General features: G+C 36.2%; 1 protein-coding gene across 2 annotated transcripts in view; it reads right to left on the bottom strand.

The window, feature by feature from the left end:
* Positions 1–332: 332 nt before the first annotated feature.
* TMEFF2 (transmembrane protein with EGF like and two follistatin like domains 2) overlaps positions 333–19,331 on the bottom strand; it is a 911,723-nt gene continuing 892,724 nt past the window's right edge. For both annotated transcript variants that reach the window (XM_053698579.1, XM_053698578.1), the window contains exons 9-10: positions 18,564–18,722; positions 333–660 (exon numbers count right to left, since the gene is read on the bottom strand). In XM_053698579.1, coding sequence (XP_053554554.1) covers positions 564–660; positions 18,564–18,722 — 256 coding nt within the window. In that variant the 3' untranslated portion in view covers positions 333–563. The remainder of the gene's footprint in view (positions 661–18,563; positions 18,723–19,331) is intronic.

Below are 19,331 nucleotides of genomic sequence, written 5' to 3'. Positions count from 1 at the left end.
TGCTTTATCTGTAGAAAAACATATTTTATTGTATTATACCTAGTGAATATTAATATTAAATAGAACCAAATGCAACAGGAATTATTTTATAATAATTGTTTTGCAAAAATATTCCACAATTCATAAAATGATCCAATTACCCCCCCCCCCCTCGCCTTTTGTTTTAGCTAGCTTGGCTACGTTTAAATAAAAAAAAAATAAAAAAAAGCAAAAGATAAAAAAAAAAAAAAAATATGCATGCATTTATTTCACACATAATATATAAGAATGCCAAAGTTCTCATCACTGAGTATTTATTAAATATAACAAATACATTGAAAGAAAAAACTATATTATGTGATATAAATAGTTTATTTACATTACAGAAAAAAACATCAAGACAATGTATACTATTTCAAATATATCCATACATATTCAAATATAGCTGTAGTACATGTTTTCATTGGTGTAGATTACCACAAATGCAAGGCAACATGTGTAGATCTCTTGTCCTTTACTTGACTAATATTAATCTAGTCCAAGGGCTCATTTGACAGTTTTGCCATTGTGGAAACATGCGTGCTTTAAATTAACCGTGTTGATGCTCTAGTCGTGTTGTCTGAACTGTAGTGCCCCGTGTTTTGCTTTTGTCTGTGAATTCGGTTGCTTCTTGGGCATTTCCTGTAAACCAGAAAAATATTAAAGGACCGTTAAATAACATATAAAATGTTTCATTATTGCAAGTGAAACATTATTGCATTATACATTCTTTATTTTTTTTGCTGCCTTTTGCTGTAAAATACATCTAAAAAGTGTGCATGTTTCACTTTATCCCAGGGAGGTTTGGGTTAATACTTTTAGGCAATTTATGTAAGCTTTTGTTATTTTCACCCTCCCCCCTAAGATTATCAGAAGTCACATGTTTGTAAAGGTGGATTATCAGTTTTGCATCAACAATCATGATAGGAGAAGCATTCTTTTCAATAGTAACTAAGTTAAATCAGTGCTAAACCAATTTAAGGGAAAATAAAGGGGACCAAAATTACGAGTTTTGCGTTAGAGGCTATGCGGTGCTAACGAGCAGTTTTCCCTCACCGCTCACTTACCTGCAGCGCTGGTATTACGGGTTTTTACAATCCCGTCGTTAAAAGACAAGAAGTGAGAGTTGAGCAAAATTTTGCTCATTACCGCACTCCAATACCAGTGCTGCTTAAGTCAGCGGTGAGCTGGTCGTACGTGCTCGTGCACGATTTCCCCATAGGAATCAACGGGGAGAGCCGGCTGAAAAAAAAGTCTAACACCTGCAAAAACGCAGCCCTATTGATTCCTATGGGGAAATAAAAAAAATTTCTACACCTAACACCCTAACATGAACCCCGAGTCTAAACACCCCTAATCTTACACTTATTAACCCCTAATCTGCCACCCCCGACACCTACATTATAATTATTAACCCCTAATCTGCCGCTCCAGACACCGCCGCCACCTACATTATACTTATGAACCCCTAATCTGCTGCCCCCAACATCGCCGAACCCTACATTATATTTATTAACCCCTACTCTGCCGCCCCCAATGTCGCCGCCACCTACTTACACTTATTAACCCCTAATTTGCCGCCCCCAACGTTGCCGCCACTATAATAAACATATTAACCCCTAAACCGCCACACTCCCGCCTCACAAACACAAATAGTTAAATATAATTAAACCCTAATTTGCCGGCCCTAACATCGCCGCCACCTACCTACATTTATTAACCCCTAATCTGCCGCCCCCAACGTCGCCGCCACTAAAACCTAAGTCTAACCCTAAACCTAATACCCCCTAACTAAAATATAATTAAAAGAAATCTAAATAAATATTCCTATCATTAACTAAATTATTCCTATTTAAAACAAAATACTTACCTGTAAAATAAACCCTAACCTAGCTGCAATATAACTAATAGTTACATTGTATCTAGTTTAGGATTTATTTTTATTTTACAGGCAAGTTTGTATTTATTTTAACTAGGTAAAATAGTTATTAAATAGTTATTAACTATTTAATAACTACCTAGCTAAAATAAATACAAAAGTACCTGTAAAATAAAACCTAAAATAAGTTACAATTACACCTAACACTACACTATGAATAAATTAATTCCCTAAATTAAATACAATTAAATACAATTAAATAAAATTAGCTAAAGTATAAAAAAAAACCCCACTAAATTACAGAAAATAATAAACAAATTACAAGATTTTTAAACTAATTACACCAAATCTAATCCCTCAAACAAAATAAAAAAGTCCCCCTAAAATAAAAAAAGCCCTACCCTGCACTAAATTACAAATAGCCCTTAAAATGGCCTTTTGCGGGGCATTGCCCCAAAGTAATCAGCTCTTTTACCTGTAAAAAAAATTACAAATCCCCCCCAACATTAAAACCCATTACCCACATAACCAACCCTACTCTAAAACCCACCCAATACCCCCTTAAAAAAACCTTACACTAACCCCTTGAAGATCACCTTACCGGGAGAAGTCTTCATTCAACCGGGCTGAAGTCCTCAACGAAGCCGGGAGAAGTCTTCATCCAAGCCGGGCGAAGTGGTCCTCCAGACGGGCAGAAGTCTTCATCCAGACGGTATCTTCTATCTTCATCCATCCGGTGAACAGCCAATAGAATGCAAGCTCAATCCTATTGGCTGATTGGATCAGCCAAAAGGCTTGAACGTCAATCCTATTGGCTGATTGCACCAGCCAATAGGATTTTTTCTACCTTAATTCCGATTGGCTGATAGAATTCTATCAGCCAATCAGAATTGAAGGGACACCATCTTGGATGACATCATTTAAAGGAACCTTCATTCAGTGTTAGCCGTCGGATGAAGAGGATGCTCCGCGTCGGATTTCTTGAAGATGGACCTGCTCCACGCCGGATGGATGAAGATAGAAGATGCCGTCTGGATGAAGACTTCTACCCCTCTGGAGGACCACTTCGCCCGACTTGGATGAAGACTTCTCCCGGCTTCGTTGAAGACTTCGGCCCGGTTGAATGAAGACTTCTCCCGGTAAGGTGATCTTCAATGGGTTAGTGTTAGGTTTTTTTAAGGGGGTATTGGGTGGGTTTTAGAGTAGGGTTGGTTGTGTGGGTGGTGGGTTTTAATGTTGGGGGGGATTTGTAATTTTTTTACAGGTAAAAGAGCTGATTACTTTGGGGCAATGCCCCACAAAAGACCCTTTTAAGGGCTATTTGTAATTTAGTGTAGGGTAGGGCTTTTTTATTTTGGGGGGGCTTTTATATTTTGTTAGTGGGATTAGATTAGGTGTAATTAGTTTAAAAATCTTGTAATTTGTTTATTATTTTCTGCAATTTAGTGTGTTTTTTTGTACTTTAGCTAATTTTATTTAATTGTATTTAATTGTATTTAATTTAGGGAATTAATTTAATTATAGTATAGTGTTAGGTATTAGTATAACTTAGGTTAGGTTTTATTTTACAGATATATTTGTATTTATTTTAGCTAGGTAGTTATTAAATAGTTAATAACTATTTAATAACTATTCTACCTAGTTAAAATAAATACAAACTTGCCTGTAAAATAAAAATAAACCCTAAGATAGATACAATGTAACTATAAGTTATATTGTAGCTAGCTTAGGGTTTATTTTAAAGGTAAGTATTTAGTTTTAAATAGGAATAATTTAGTTAATGATAGTAATTTTTCTTTAGATTTCTTTTATTTGTATTTAAGTTAGGGAGGGTTAGGGTTAGACTTAGATTTAGGGGTTAATAACTTTAGTATAGTGGCAGCGACGTTAGGGGCGGTAGATTAGGGGTTAATAAATGTAGGTAGGTGTCGGCGATGTTAGGGATGGCAAATTAGGGGTTAATAATATTTAACTAATGTTTGCGAGGCGGGAGTGTGGCGGTTTAGGGGTTAATATATTTATTATAGTGGCGGTTATGTCCAGTTCGGCAGATTAGGGGTTAAAAAATTTTTTAAAGTGTTTGCGATCCGGGAGGGCCTCAGTTTAGGGATTAATAGGTAGTTTATCAGTGTTAGTGTACTTTTTAGCACTTTAGTTAAGAGTTCTATGCTACGGCGTTGTAGTGTAAAACTCTTAACTACTGACTTTAATATGCGTTACATGTCTTGACAGGAGAGGGTCTACCGCTCACTTTTTGGCAGACTCGTAATACCGGCGCTATGCAAGTCCCATTGAAAAAAGAGGATATGCAATTTATGTAAGTGGATTTGCAGTATTTCCAAGTCTGGCCAAAAAAATGAGCGGTGAGCCTGTACCTTCAAGACTCGTAATACCAGCGGGCGTTAAAAAGCAGCGTTAGGACCGGCTAACGCTGCTTTTTAAGCCTAACGCAAAACTCGTAACCTAGCCAAGAGTTTGTGCTATATTTGAATATTATTTTGTTTTTGGTTAGCAAGGATTTTTTGTTCTGAGGCACAGGAAAAACAGTGAAATGAATAAACATAAAACAATATGCGTATTTGACAAAATAAAGCTGCAGTTTTCATTGCAAAATTATTCTCATATATGAAGGTTCAAAATCATGTAGTTTACAATTTGTGTTTAGTGGTCCTTTAAGAAATAGATATAATACTTGCACTATTTTATATCTTGCTTATAGCATTTTTATAATATACAAACAGGAAAAATATGCCAATAAATAAATACATAAATCAAGCAAATTAAATATTATGTACAGCCAAATATAATAATTTAATATAAATGAAAATAGACTCTATGAACATTTTTCTTCATACTGCCTTTATTTTAAACAGACAGTATATAACTACATAATCATCTATAGTGTGTGTGTGGTTTATATCCTGAACCACAAGAACATAAAGCTACTCCAGAGTATTTTAAATTCTATAGCAGAGGAAACTTCATACAATATTTTTAATGAATATAATTTAGTAATAGTTTATTGAGGGACAAAGCTTTATTAATGCATGTTGGTATACAGATGCCAAAGGAAGAGACTAGTGCAAAATGCTGATGGTTTTCTGTAGCTTTATATACATTAATCCATATTCATTATTTCTTTTCTAACCCGTTTAAGTGATGTGCACCCAAGCAAAGCTCATCAATGTTCACTGCTGAGTAGCTGCAAATGTACAATGACAAGGAACATTTTCTGAGTAATATACCTTTCTATTGTTTCTACTTGGGTGAATTTTATACTTCACTTGACAAACTTCCCCACTGCTTTGTAATGTCTCTTTCATTTTCTTTGGGCATATCCCATCTTGCTACCTATCCCCGGTGGCATTTTTAGTGACATACAATTCTCTCTTGTCTAAGATTTGCCAATAGCAGATTTTTTTGTCAGCTGCAGTAGGAGCACATGGTTTTCTTGAGCAAAAAGAAACATTAGATCAAGTTATTATTGTAAGCATTTGAAAATCGCATAAGGATCAATGCACCATCTGTCATTTTCCTGCCCATCAGTTTGACATGTGGGTGCACTGGGATTTTACAACGATGGCTTTTCTTGATGTAATTTTTGCCCTAGAGAGTTTATGGATGGACAAATAAATACTCTGCTCTAAATATAGTATATACGTATCAGCAAAATGAAATAGATATTCCAGGCCATTAGTGACTTAAGAGTTCTGTGTCTTGAACAACCTGCTTTCTAGAACAGTTAGAAGCACCATAATATGTTCATCTCTCAAACAGCTACCCCCTGTTTTATTCCTATAATAAAGCTGCCCTAATATTTGTTTTTTTATTTGTTTTATTTTATTTATATACTGATTACAGTCTACATTTTCCCAAAAGTGAACTGTAACACTTCATTGTGGTAACTAACTTAAAGAAAAGGTTAATGCTGTCATGTGACTATACTATAGCATTGTGTTGCTGCATGTGGACAATATAGTATACTATGTTATCAATAATACATATTAAAATATTATTTAATGAGGTTTTTCCAAAAATGGAGCAGATTTATATTGTTCTACTTATGTTATTATTTCTATTATTTGCAGCATTGGTCTTTACAATGCACGAGGAATGGAATTAGAGCTAGTCTAGTGTTATACAATTGAAGCATAAAAGTTATTATCCTATTGAAAACAATATTTTTTATCCATAGCTATGGAGCTGCAACTATGCTCCCTAAACATATAAATAAAACTGAGCAAAATACAGTAGAGGATAATTTTGTAGAGTAGAGGATGTAATTTGTATAAATAACATTAAGTAAAGGCGCACACAGAGGGGCAATATCTTTAAGAACCCATAAAGTAGTTTTTAACTTTAACACTGTTTTAAGCAATATATACCACTGTCAAAATTCTTCATTTGACATTTATTTGGTGCTAAAATGATGGTATTTGTCACTATTTATATGTTCAAAATATTGACCTCGGCAGTATTTCTGGAAGCAATGTCATGGGACATTAATAAACACATTTTATTGAAGTAGGACAGTTTCAATTAATTTGTGCATGTTTATCGCAGTCAAATATAGTATTAAAAAGTGTTGACATATTAAACATGATGCTTCCCACCCAAATAAATAAATACAAATATTTTCAAGTGGAGAATAATTTGAAGTATTTTTACAAAACATTAAATTTCTCTAAAATAAATATTTTACATCTCATCGTGTGGGCTCAAAAGTGTATATATGTGTTATGGCTCCTCCATTGGGGCAGTACCGGGAGTGCCTCACCAATTTTAAGATAAAAAATTAACAGCTAGATTACGAGTTTGGCTTTATGATTGAAAAAGCAGCGTTATGGCTCATAACGCTGCTTTTTCCCTAACGCTGCTATTACAAGTCTTGTAGGTATAGGTGTACCGCACACCTTTTAGCCGTCACCCAATGTCAGTACCGCACTTTTAAAAAAGTCCTTTTTCAATGGGACTTCCATAGCGCCGGTATTACAAGTTTGCCTGGGAGGCCAAAAAGTGAGCGGTACACCCTATACTGACATAATCCGTACCGCCATCTAAAGTCAGTAGTTATGAGTTTTACATTACAAAGCTGTAGCATAAAACTCATAACTAAAGTGTTAAAAAGTACACTAAACACCCATAAACTACCTATTAACCCCTAAACCGAGGCCCTCCCGCATGGCAAACACTATAATAAATGTATTAACCCCTAATCTGCCACTCCGGACATTGCCGCCAGTATAAAATGTATTAACCCCTATTCCGCCGCTCCCCGACATTGTTGCCACTATAATAAATATTTTAACCCCTAAACCGCCGCCATCCTGCATCACAAACCCTATTTAAATATTATTATTTTAATTATGTTAAAGTTAGGGGGGGTTAGGGTTAGGTTTAGGGGTTAATATATTTTAATTTAGCTTGTTGCCATGTAGGGGGGGCTGGCGGTTTGGGTTTAATAGGTTTATTTAGTTAATAATTGTAAATTTAATTTAGCTATATTTTTATTATGTTAAAGTTAGTGGGTGTTAGGGTTAGGCTTAGGGTTACGTTTGGGTTAGAGGTTAATGGATTTATTTAGTGGTAGTGACGTGGGAGGCCAGAGGTTTAGGGGTTAATAACTTTAGTATAGTGGTGGCGACATAGGGAGCGGCAGATTAGGGGTTAATAGTTTTATGTAGGTGGCGGCAATGTTGGGGGCGGCAGATTAGGGGTTAATAACTGTATGTAGGTGGCGACGATGTCAGGGGCAGCAGATTAGGGGTGTTTAGACTTGGGGTTTATGTTAGGGTATTCAGTTTAAACATTATTTTCTTTTTTCCAATAAACATCAATGGGGCTGCTTTACAGAGCTTTTATTTCTGCGATCGCAGGTGTTAGGCTTTTTTTGGGCCGGCTCTCTCCATTGATGTCCATGGGGAAATCGTGCACGAGCACATCAAAGCAGCGCTTGTTTTCAGTGCGGTATGGAGCCCAATGCCACCATATCGCCCGCACAAGCCTGCTTTTTTAAACTCGTAATGCCAGTGCTATAGGGAGGTGAAATAACGCCACTTTTGTGCCGGTCCTTAAAATCCCTATAGCGCTCAAAACTCGTAATCTAGCTGTGTGTAAGAAAAAAAAAAATTATAAAATGCCAATGTGAGGTGGGGAAGTAAGGTTATTAGTTGGTTTCTTTTTTTCCCTGGAGGGTTTTGCTTCAGGAGGGGTTAGTTTAAAATAATATTAAAAAAAGCTTATAGTGAAAAACACTGTTAGAAAACACTGACAAGATCTAAGATCATTTTAAAAAATCTGCCCTCTCTTAGAGCACTTTACACATGCTCAATCTGCTCCTGTAAGATATTAATTCTCACATTCAATTTCAATTAGGACTTCTAAGCACAACTCAGCATGGATGTCATGTAGAAAAATAACATGGTCTGCCCTGCACACAGTCCCCCCCCCTCCTTCTTTCCTTGCTTTTATTTTAACTTTCCCCCTCCTGGTTAGCTAAATTAATTTACATTGCACTGCCCAGCCCCCCAAGTGATCAAGTTTATGTTGACTTAGGTGTCCCTTTAAATGCTAATTTTGTTGAGTATATATTTCTGAAACTGGATGTGTTTTTTTTTTTTTTTTTTAAAAAGCTGACTGTAGTGCAGAAAAGTTTAGTATGTTGCCATAGCAACCATTCTGCACACCAGGCAAACTTGTTACACAGTTTCAAGTTAGCTGTTTGCTATGTACACATACCGTAGTGTCTGCAGTTAAAGGGACACTCAAGTCAAAATAAACTTTTATGATTCAGATAGAGCATGCAGTTTTAAGATAATTTCCAATTTACTTCCATTATAGAATTTTGCACAGTCTATTTATATTCCCATTTTTTGAGGAACACAATCCTACTGGGCATGTACACAAGCTCACAGGGTATATGTATACTAGTCTGTGATTGGCTGATGTCTGTCACATGATACAGAGGGATGGAAATGTGAGAATTTTTTTTAATGTGTCCTATAAAAATTTACTGCTTATTTGAAATTCAGAGTAGGTGTTAAATCATTGTCTTTTTATTATGCACTTGTTAATTATGAGATTCTACTGCATTGAGTGGTCCTTTAAGCAGTCTGTATGATCTAGGAAGTATACAGTAATGAACAAATCAAAGTCCATTAAATCAGAAATAAACTTATCTGCTTTAGAGGGACATGAAACTCCCAAATTTTCTTTCATGATTTAGATAGCGCATACACTTTTAAACAACTTTACAATGTACTTTTATTAACTTTGTTCTCTTGGTATCCTTTGTTGAAAAGCATAACTAAGTGGGCTCAGGAGTAGGGATGCCAGGTGTCCTACACGAGTCACATGACCCCCCCCCCCCACACACACACACAAAAAAGCTCTTCTGTAGCACCCACTCCTGATCCCACTTGTATATTTTCACAACTGAGCAGTTATTTTACCCCTTGGCTGCAAGTAACATCCAAATTAATCATTTTAACTCTTAACTAAATATTTGAAGGGACAGTCAACACCAGAATTGTTGTTGTTTAAAAAGATAGATATTCCCTTTATTTCCCATTCCCCATTTTTGCATAACCAACACGGTTATATTAATATACTTTTTACCTCTGTGATTAACTTATATCTAAGCATCTTCTGACAGCCCCCTGATCACATGACATTTTATTTATTATCTATTGACTTTCATTTTAGCCAATTAGTGCATTGTCTGCCTCAAGCTACATGTGTTATCACAATGTTATCTATATGGCTGACATGAACTAGCTCTCCACTGTTGTGAAAAGCAAAAAAAAAAGTATGTGATAAGAGGGGGGAAGGGCTTAGAAATGATCATATGAGCCTTCCTAGGTTTAGCTTTCAACTAAGAATACCAAGAGAACAAAGCAAAATTGGTGATAAAAGTAAATTGGAAAGCTGTTTAAAATTACATGCTCTATTTGAAACATGAAAGTTTTAAGTGTCTAGTATTTTTGTGAAGATTTTACTGGAAAGCCTGCAAAAATATTGGACTTTCCAGTTGAAAACTGGACACCTGGAAACCCTACTCAATCCTAGCTGCTGATTCATGGCTGTACATATATATCTCTTATCATTAACTTACCAATGTTTCCCATTGTCTCCCAGTAGTGTATTGCTGCCCCTTCAATAATGGAAACCAAGAAAATTAAGTAAATTGAGAAGTTGCTTAAAATTGTATGCTCTAGCTGAATCATGAAATAAAAACATTGGGTTTCATTTCTCTTTAAAACTACATTAGAGCCAAGCAAAGTCAAGCATCATTTCTATAATACCTATCTACAATTGTACATTCAGTTTCACCTGAGGAAGGGGAGGACCACTGAAACGCGTAGTTTGGATTACAGACCTGGACAGGCAAGCAGTTTGTTTTGTCTCTCCACATACAGGCTTTTTATCTTTATCGATCTAGATATATGTTTTATTTAGCATTGTGTTTTGTAATATTGCTTTTATGTACTCTATATGTATGATTCACAGTGTGTGACACTTTTTAATTCTTTTTAATAAATGGTGATTCTTATATAACTAGCACTGTCTATTTTAATCACATATATATATGTATATATATATATACATACATTACCAAACTCCCTTTGCTCTCTAAGACCCCAACCAAAGAGACTAGCATCTGTTGAGATCACAGTCTAATTTGGATGGAAAAATAGATGCCTCCAGAACAATAGACCAATGATTTATCCACCAAGAAAACGATTTTCTTGTATTGGCTTCGAAAATAATCTTTTGAGCCAACTGAGTGAGATCAATGCACCACTGACAATGCATACAAACCTCCACAGAAAGAGAAGGAACTGCCCAAAGATTGCACAAGTTGAGAGTATTTTCAGTATTCTCTGTTCCGTCAAGGAAAATCTCATGAAGACTGAATCAATTATCAAACCCAGAAAAGTAATCCTGGACTGAGGGGACAAAGTGCTTTTAAGAAAATTTACTTTCCAACCATGCTCTTGAAGAAACAACAAAAGTCTGTTGGTATGAGATATTGCTAAATGTAAAGATGGATATTGTACAGGTAAGGAAACATACTGAGCTGTTACTACAGTAGAGTAAAAAACTGAAAATGATTGTTCATAAATTCAAATCTTTAAAACTGATGATGATCCCTTTGAATATGGATATAAAGATAAGCATCCTTCAGATCTATGTAGGACATTAACTGTCCTCTTTGGACAAGAGGAACAGTCTCCATGTAGAATGAAGCAACCTTGAGAAACTTGTTTAAAGTTTTCAAGTACAGAACAGGTCTGTAAGGTCCTTCTTTCTTGGGACAATAAAGATGTTGGAATAAAATCCATGATCCTGTTCTAAATGTGAAACTGGAACTATTACTTCCAAAAAAGACTCCTGCCTTTACTAGCTTCTTTGGAACATGATAAAGAAGAATCCTTCCGATGGAAGGCCTGATCTGAAACCTATTCTGTATTCTTGAGAAATAATGGTCAGAACCCATGGATCTTGAACAGAATGAAACCAAGCCCCCTGAAAAAGGCATAATCTATCCCTTACCACAGTGATTTTTAACCTTTTTTTTGCCGTGGCACACTTTTTTACATTAAAATATCCCGTGGCACACCACCATCCCAAAATTTAAAAAAAATCACACATTGTAGCCTAATACAGCATGTATATATACACATACACACAAACACACACATTATGTGTGTTATGCCATGCCTCCTACAAACTACCCCTGCACTGGGAGTAAAAAACAAGCAAAGTTTAAAAAATATGTCACACTGTTGTCAGTCTGCCGTGGCACACCTGAGGATCTCTCACGGCACACTAGTGTGCCACGGCACACTGGTTGAAAAACACTGCCTTACCAGACAATCTGGATGAGGGGCCACACCTTCATGCAGACTTGGTAGTGGAAACAGACTTTTTGACTGTTTTAACCTGTTCTAATTCAGATTTGGTTTCCAGAAAAAAAACTTGAATAACCCTACTTCTGGGAGAAGAAGCAGAGGAAGACATTTGGTTCTTAGATTAACAAAAGAAAGAAAATGGTTAGAAGCCCTACGATTACCCTTAGACTTCTTATACTGAGGGAGAAAAGCTTGTTTCCTCCAGTCACCATAGAAAAAAAAATTGACCAGACCGAACAACACCTTCCCCTTAAAAGACAGAAGTCTGGATTTTGGAACCATGTCAGCAGACCATGATTTTAACCACAAGGCCCTCCAAGTCAAGACTGCTAGAGCCATATTCTTGGGCTGATCTTAATTATATAAACAACCACATCACAAATGAAAGCATTAGCTGTTTCCAAGAGTTGTAATTGATTAGAAAACTCTTAACCAGCAGATTCCTCAGAAAGTTGATCAGATAAACCCTTACACATCAGAAACTTTTGAATTCTGAACTCCTAAATACATAACACTTCTCAGAAGTAGCAGAACCTTGAACATTCAGCTTAACAGACTTAGACTTACTTAAATCAGAAAGCTAGCTAAAGGGCTATCCGAGACCACCTTATTACGCTTACTTGGAGGGGGCATAGCCACTAAAATCTCAGATATAGTAGAGGACTGATACCTTTAGAAGCAACAGCAGCATTAGACTGATTATAATGCATAAAATGATCTGTACTGATCCGCAAAGCTGAGCAGGGGGATTATATCAACCAGCTTGCTAAATATTAGTAAGAAAATATTCAGAGGATCTAGCTTCTGAGGTACAAATATTAATAGAAGAGGGGACAGAATCAATATGCTCCATAATGAATAATAGATTAAACAGGCAGGTAAGGAAAAAAGTCCAAATACAGATAGTGATTTACACATTAATGGCAAGATAAATAAAGTAACTTTACACCTAAATAAAGCAGCTGTTAGAAGCAATGAAAACTTACCCCTTCACCGTAGGCTAAAGCAGGCTTTAGTAGCGTTATTAATCCATAGAGCATTGGATGAGTGCTAACCCGACAACAGGTCGATCATACAGACATACCATAATACTAAGCACACAAGAAAATGAAGCACTCTAAAACCTGGCACGTACACATAATAAATGCATAACAAAATGACGCATGTAATCACACTGAGACGTGAAATAAATGTAGCACTTATCAAGCCAATGAATGAAGAAAAACGACGCACACAAACAAGCAGACACATGAAAAAATAATGCACGCAAATAAACCGACGCTTGAAAAAAACTGATGTGCACAAATAGACACATAAAAAACTAAAAATTTAACGCACCTCAAGGCCTAAATATTGTGAAAATAAAGTACTAAACCCATGCCTAAACTGCCTGACATAATAGTCCCCAGGCTATGATATACCCATAAGCGAGTGCCTACTAATAGTCTATATGCTAAACAGGTGAGAATAACAACCCCTGCACTTACCTGATAGGCACTCATACTACTGGACATACCATATGCAGACAAAAACTGCTTCCAGTAGATAGCCAATTTAGTGCAGTACACATTACACCATATGTGGAGTTTAATGCTGAACCAACAGGAGAAGGCTAGGGACTTGTCCCAACGAAACCTGTGGTAGGCCTGCAACTAACTCCTACAGGGTTTTCTTGTGCCACTACTCATACTTCAACAATGTCAATCTTAGTTCAGACTGTAGCTCTCTATGGTGAAACTGGGCCTCAAATCAGTCTGAAAACCCTTTTCACAAACACCTGGAGCACCTTCCTTCTTCACCTTCATCCTGCAAAGGCAAAGATAAGACAAGCTTAAAAGTGGGAGGGGTTTTAAGGGCTCTGGGAGTATTGGGATCTTTGCCTCCTCCTAGTGGCCAGGAATATAATTCCCAGGAGTAATGGATTGTGGACTCTCACAGCCTTTATTAAAGAAATATGGCTGCATTCCAGTGAATAAAAAGTTTATGACCAGCTAAAACTCATGAAACTTCATTACAGTGATAAATTTTTGGTTTGGTTTTAGTTTTCTTTTAACACCTGCAACACATAGTACAGATTGAAGATGTAGAGGAAAGAACATTTAACAAATCGCGACCATTGTATTAAGTCTTCTTTATTTCCCTGCATGTTCATATAATTAAATTTATGGTAATTTAAAGTATATTCAAAAACTGGACAGATTTATATGAAAGTAGTTTTTTGTTTATGTAAATTTAAACCAAGGACTGAAGAATCTTGCCCAGGAGCGCTCTACCTCCTGCATGGCAGCCAATGAAATATGTCTTAGTAAATGTAATAATAAAATGTATTTACGCTTTCAAATAAACATATCAGCTTGTCTAAATTTATTGCTGAAATGACTGAGACTGAAATAATCTAAAATAGGAGTCCTCAGTATTAAAAGCCATGACAGTAAAGTGTAAGACTAAATAAAATGAACTATTTACAACAATAAAGGTTGGATTTTAACAATACTATATCCGTAAATATTATGTCTAAAGAAATATTTACAGCATGAGCATTCCATGTACTTAAAGGGACATCTAGTTTAAATTTTACTTCATTCTCTGCAATGCACTACTGGGAGCTAGCTAAAAATATCAGTAAGCCGATGATAACAGGTATATATGTGTAGCTACCAATCAGCAGCTAGCTCCTAGCTCCCGAGTCTACCTAGGTATGATTTTCAAAAAAAGATGACAAGAGAACAAAGCAAAGTAGATAATAGAAGTAAATTAGATAGTTGTTTAAAATGGTATGCTCTATCTGAATAATGAAAAAAAAAACTTTTTGGCTTTCATGTCCCTTTAAAGTCACTGTAAACTCATTGTAATTACAAGATATTTTTGTTGTCTTGCTATAGAAAGGCATAGAAAATGTCTAAACATTTCTTAAAACGTATTAACATTATTTTTATGCAACTGTTTATAACTGGATAGTTATAAACAGTTACATACAAAGGGTAGCCATTCTCATAGAATTACAATAAAGTGCATTGTTTTGCAGTTATCTGTTAAAGCTAATTATGGGAAAATATGAAGTGGGGTTAGCCTTAAGAAGTCTGCAGTGTGTTTTTTCAGGTCCGGAAAGTAGAAATGTCTCAATTTTCTGAGCTAAATTACATTACAAGAGGACAAATAATAATTAATATCAAGGGAATTACTGTCCCTTTAAAAAGACTAAAATATACCAATAGTACGTCGCATGAACAATACAAGTGCTCAGACAGCAGCTACTAAATCAAATAGCTTCTAAACAAACTAATATTTAGTCCTAAAGCTGATCTATTAATAGTCTCAAAGGAATGGGAAAATAAATTGAAATATGTATTATACATCCCTAATTTCAGGTAAACAGCTCCCTTTCTATTTTGATGACATTCTACTCTTAACACACTGTATATAAGACAAACAGCCACATATTTGCATTCCACACTTTGGTAACAAAAGTCACTGAACTGCTTCTTCTTGCTTAAACAGTTTTATAGCGATTTTGCTCCTATCCATAGAAGAAAACTAATAAAAGACATTTATAGTATAATATAATGAAGGTTAAACCTATAAACTATGGGTAAATGTATGGCATTTAAAATCTTTCACATTAAAAAATATTTATGCCACACTTTGATTCCAACTATGTAACAATATTTGTTGCATAGAAATAGGATTCTTCACCAAAGCAGCAGTGCCATCTGCTTGCTAACTTGCTAGACGTACAAGTGGTGTTGGCACATAAGGATAACTGTTTAAAGCCTTCAACATATGAGGAATGGAAGGGCTACTGAAGTTCACCCTTATGGGGTTTGTATGCTATGACACATTTCAGAAAGCAAACAATATATAATAAAGAAAATATATAGGCCCAGATTACAAATGGAGCACAAAGGTATTAGAACTATTGAGCACTAACATCTATTTGTGCTCATATCTCTATGGGGCATATCTATCAAGCTCCGTATGGAGCTTGAAGCCCCTGTTAGCGGCCGCGAATCTGCAGGGGACAGCGTTGCACCAGCAGTTCACAAGAGTTGTTGGTGCAATACTGAATGCGGAGAGCGTATTGTTCTCCGCATTCAGCAAGGTCTGTCAGACATGATCCGCAATGTCGGATCATGACCGACAGGCCTTTCATAAATAGGCCTCTATGGGCTCCATGTACTAAGCAGTCAGCGAGCTACCCGCAACAAATCTCGCGTCAAAATTCGCAAACTGATATGTATAAAGCCGTCAATTATGTTAAAACTCGCATCTTTAAAATTGCGAGCGTACTTATCCGCCAAACCTCGCTACCCGCTTCCATTTTTCACTGTAATTAGACACATTTGACCACCAACTCGCCAAAAACGAATGTACTAAAAAAATCTATTTGTCCGCTCGCTACAATTTCCGCTCCCACCTCGTTATTTTTGCCTCGCCACCTTTTAGGTGGCGGGCAAGGTACAAAACAATAGGAAAGTCAATCTAGACGCCAGTCTAGACATATATAAAAGGCAGTAATATCAGCATTGTACTTACAGCATAACTGGCGTCTAATTTGTCTCTCATTTCCATGTACATAAATTGCGCCCAATTTGTCGACTGTAATTAAAGAGTAATCTATTTAAATTTGTATTGTATAGTTGTCAATCTTTATAATTATTTTTATATTAATATTTATATATTATCAGATCCAGATGAAGCCATATCCAAATTGTAAATAAATATTACAAAAATAACGCTCTGTTATCACTCTTCAAAAAATTTTGAACAATAATAAAGTTGTTTAGATAAGTTGAACTTTTATAGGAGCAAAATTCTATTCCCGCGACTACTATGATGTTCGTGACACCTTGCATGTCACGTGTTAATAATTGGCCAGACAATTCAACTGAAAGTTAAGTACATCAGCTTAGGTCGCCGGCGAGCGAGGCGTCAAATTTATCAACAATCCGCAACTGCTCGCGGCGGGCTAGACTTGTCTATTTATTGGGGGAATATTAGTACATAGTGACAGCGGACACCATTTCGCCCGCGGCGAGTAACGGCGAGTTTATCCGCGTCTACAATGACGGATGAATTGACTGCTTAGTACATGGAGCCCTATAAGTTGTAAGTAATATTTTAGCACAGGGGTGAAAGTCTAAATTGTGCTGACATCTGCATTTCAGATAGTGCACGTGCTCTAAATCCTTCATATAATAGAATTCTACAGGGCCGTTCTGGAAAACTCATGCTGTCGATTTCTCAAGTACTAAGCAGAAGGTGCGCTAAGATGAAGGTTAGATAATAGAGGTGTTCACTTAATTTTAAATGATTGTTTTGTATTGAAATTTAAAAGTTTAAAACACTGCACACATGCATTCATATGTACACACACATACAGATATATACACACATACAAGAACCCATTAGCTGTTGAGTGCTGAAACTACTAAACAGCTAATTCACTCCCTAGTAATTTCCAGACTTGACTACTGTAATAACTTACTAACTGGCCTTCCTCTCTCCCGCCTCTCCCCCCTTCAATCCACTCTAAATGCCTCTGCTAGACTAATCAACCTCTCCCGACGCTCTGTATCTGCTGCACCTTTCTGCAAGTCCCTTTGCTGGCTTCCCATTCACAGCGGAATGAAATTAAAAATTCTCACTCTGACCTACAAATCCCTTACCAACACAGCCCCCCTACCTGTCCTCACTCATCAACAAATATACTCCAGCCTGCCCCCTAAGATCCAACAATGACCTTCTCCTTGCATCTTCTACCATCACCTCCTCCCATGCTAGACTACAGGACTTCTCTCATGTGGCACCAACCCTCTGGAACGCAATTCCTCGAGTTGTCAGACTTTACCTTAACCTCTCCTCATTTAAACACTCCCTAAAGACCTTTTTGTTTAGGGAAGCCAATTACCAAATCAGTAACAAATTAATTTTACTTGCCTAATAGTTGCCCTCTCTTTAACTCCACACTGACATTATAATCACCTTTGCAGTCCCCACCTCCTGTTTCTCAACCTCCTACCCATCTAGATTGTAAGTTCCCACGGGACCAGGGCCCTCAATTCCCTCTTTATTTGTTTGTTTAATTTTGCCCGATGTCTTATATTGTATTGTAACACTGTTGTACTTTTATCTTTGTACCCATGGACAGCGTTGCGGGATCTGTTGGCGCTTTATAAATAAATAACAATAATAATATACATATACACCTCTGACCCCCTCTTAGTTCATTGCCTGATCATATCCCTTTAAATCCTGTTTTTTCAGTAATAAACCTTGATTTTACATTTAATATGTAGAAATATTTAATATATTTTTATGTGATTTACTATTGGTATATTTAAGCATTTACACTATAAATTGTCCAGAACTATTTTATATTGAGCTTGAACACAACACTTAACTTTCCTTGCACTATACTTTGTGCAAGGTCGCAATAAGTAAAATGCACCCTGCACAATCGGTTGCGCATCACTTATAATCTAGCCCATAATATGTAAACTAATGAATAGATTAATTAATAGATATAGTTTCTATTTGTCATAGGATGTTTTTATCTGAATGGCATTTTTTTGAAAGCCATCCCTACTTGTTACATTGTTTACACCAGTGATCGTCAACTTCTAAACATGTTAAAAGTTTTCTTATGGCGGTGTTTGTACGTGAGCAAAAGTGCTAAACAGAGCGTCACTTGTAATCTAGCCCAATACGGCTCACTATAAATATTAGCCATTGTAGAAAAACTATTTACAAACCTTGTTATACATAGGACCACTATGCAGATGATGGCAATCTGGATAGTACCAATCACTGCTGCTATTAAGACATACTGGAAACGCACTGGGCCTGGGACCACGTATAAAACATTGAAGTCTTTCTTTTCACAGTGTGAACCGCTGTAGCCTGCATCACATCTGTAATGACAAAAACATTTCATGGTTAATAAAAATCAGGGTCTTTTATTGTACCTCTAATCTACTTTCAACCCTTTATGTATCTTTTGTGAAACAGCATACCACGGTAGGCTCAGGGCTGTGCACTATATGGTGCACAATATAGCAGCAGCTCAACAGGGTATAACATGAGTGCTAAATGCATACATGTAATCCTACCTACCTGCTTTCAGCAAAGAATACCAGCATAATAAAGTAAATTTGATAATAGATGTAAATTGGATTTTTTATTAAAGGGACAGGAAACCCCAAAATTGTATTACATAATTCAGATAGAACATACAATTATTAACTTTCAAAATTTACTTTTATGATCAAATTTGCTTTATTCTCTTTTTATACTTTGCTGAAGCAACAACATTGCACTACTGGCTGCTAGCTGAACACACCTAGTTAGCCAATCACAAGAGACAAATATATAGAGCCCCAATCACCAGCTAGCTCCCACTAGTGGAGGATATGTGCATAATCATTTTCAACAAAAGATACAAAAAAAACAAGCACATTTGAAAATTAAACTGATTCTAAAAGTGTATTAAAATGACATGCTCTATCTGGTTCTTGCAAATT

The sequence above is a fragment of the Bombina bombina genome, chromosome 1 (genome assembly GCF_027579735.1).
Source record: "Bombina bombina isolate aBomBom1 chromosome 1, aBomBom1.pri, whole genome shotgun sequence".
Classification (NCBI taxonomy): Eukaryota; Metazoa; Chordata; class Amphibia; order Anura; family Bombinatoridae; genus Bombina; species Bombina bombina.
Note: the sequence above shows the minus strand (reverse complement) of the source record. Positions and strands in the feature narration are given on the sequence as shown.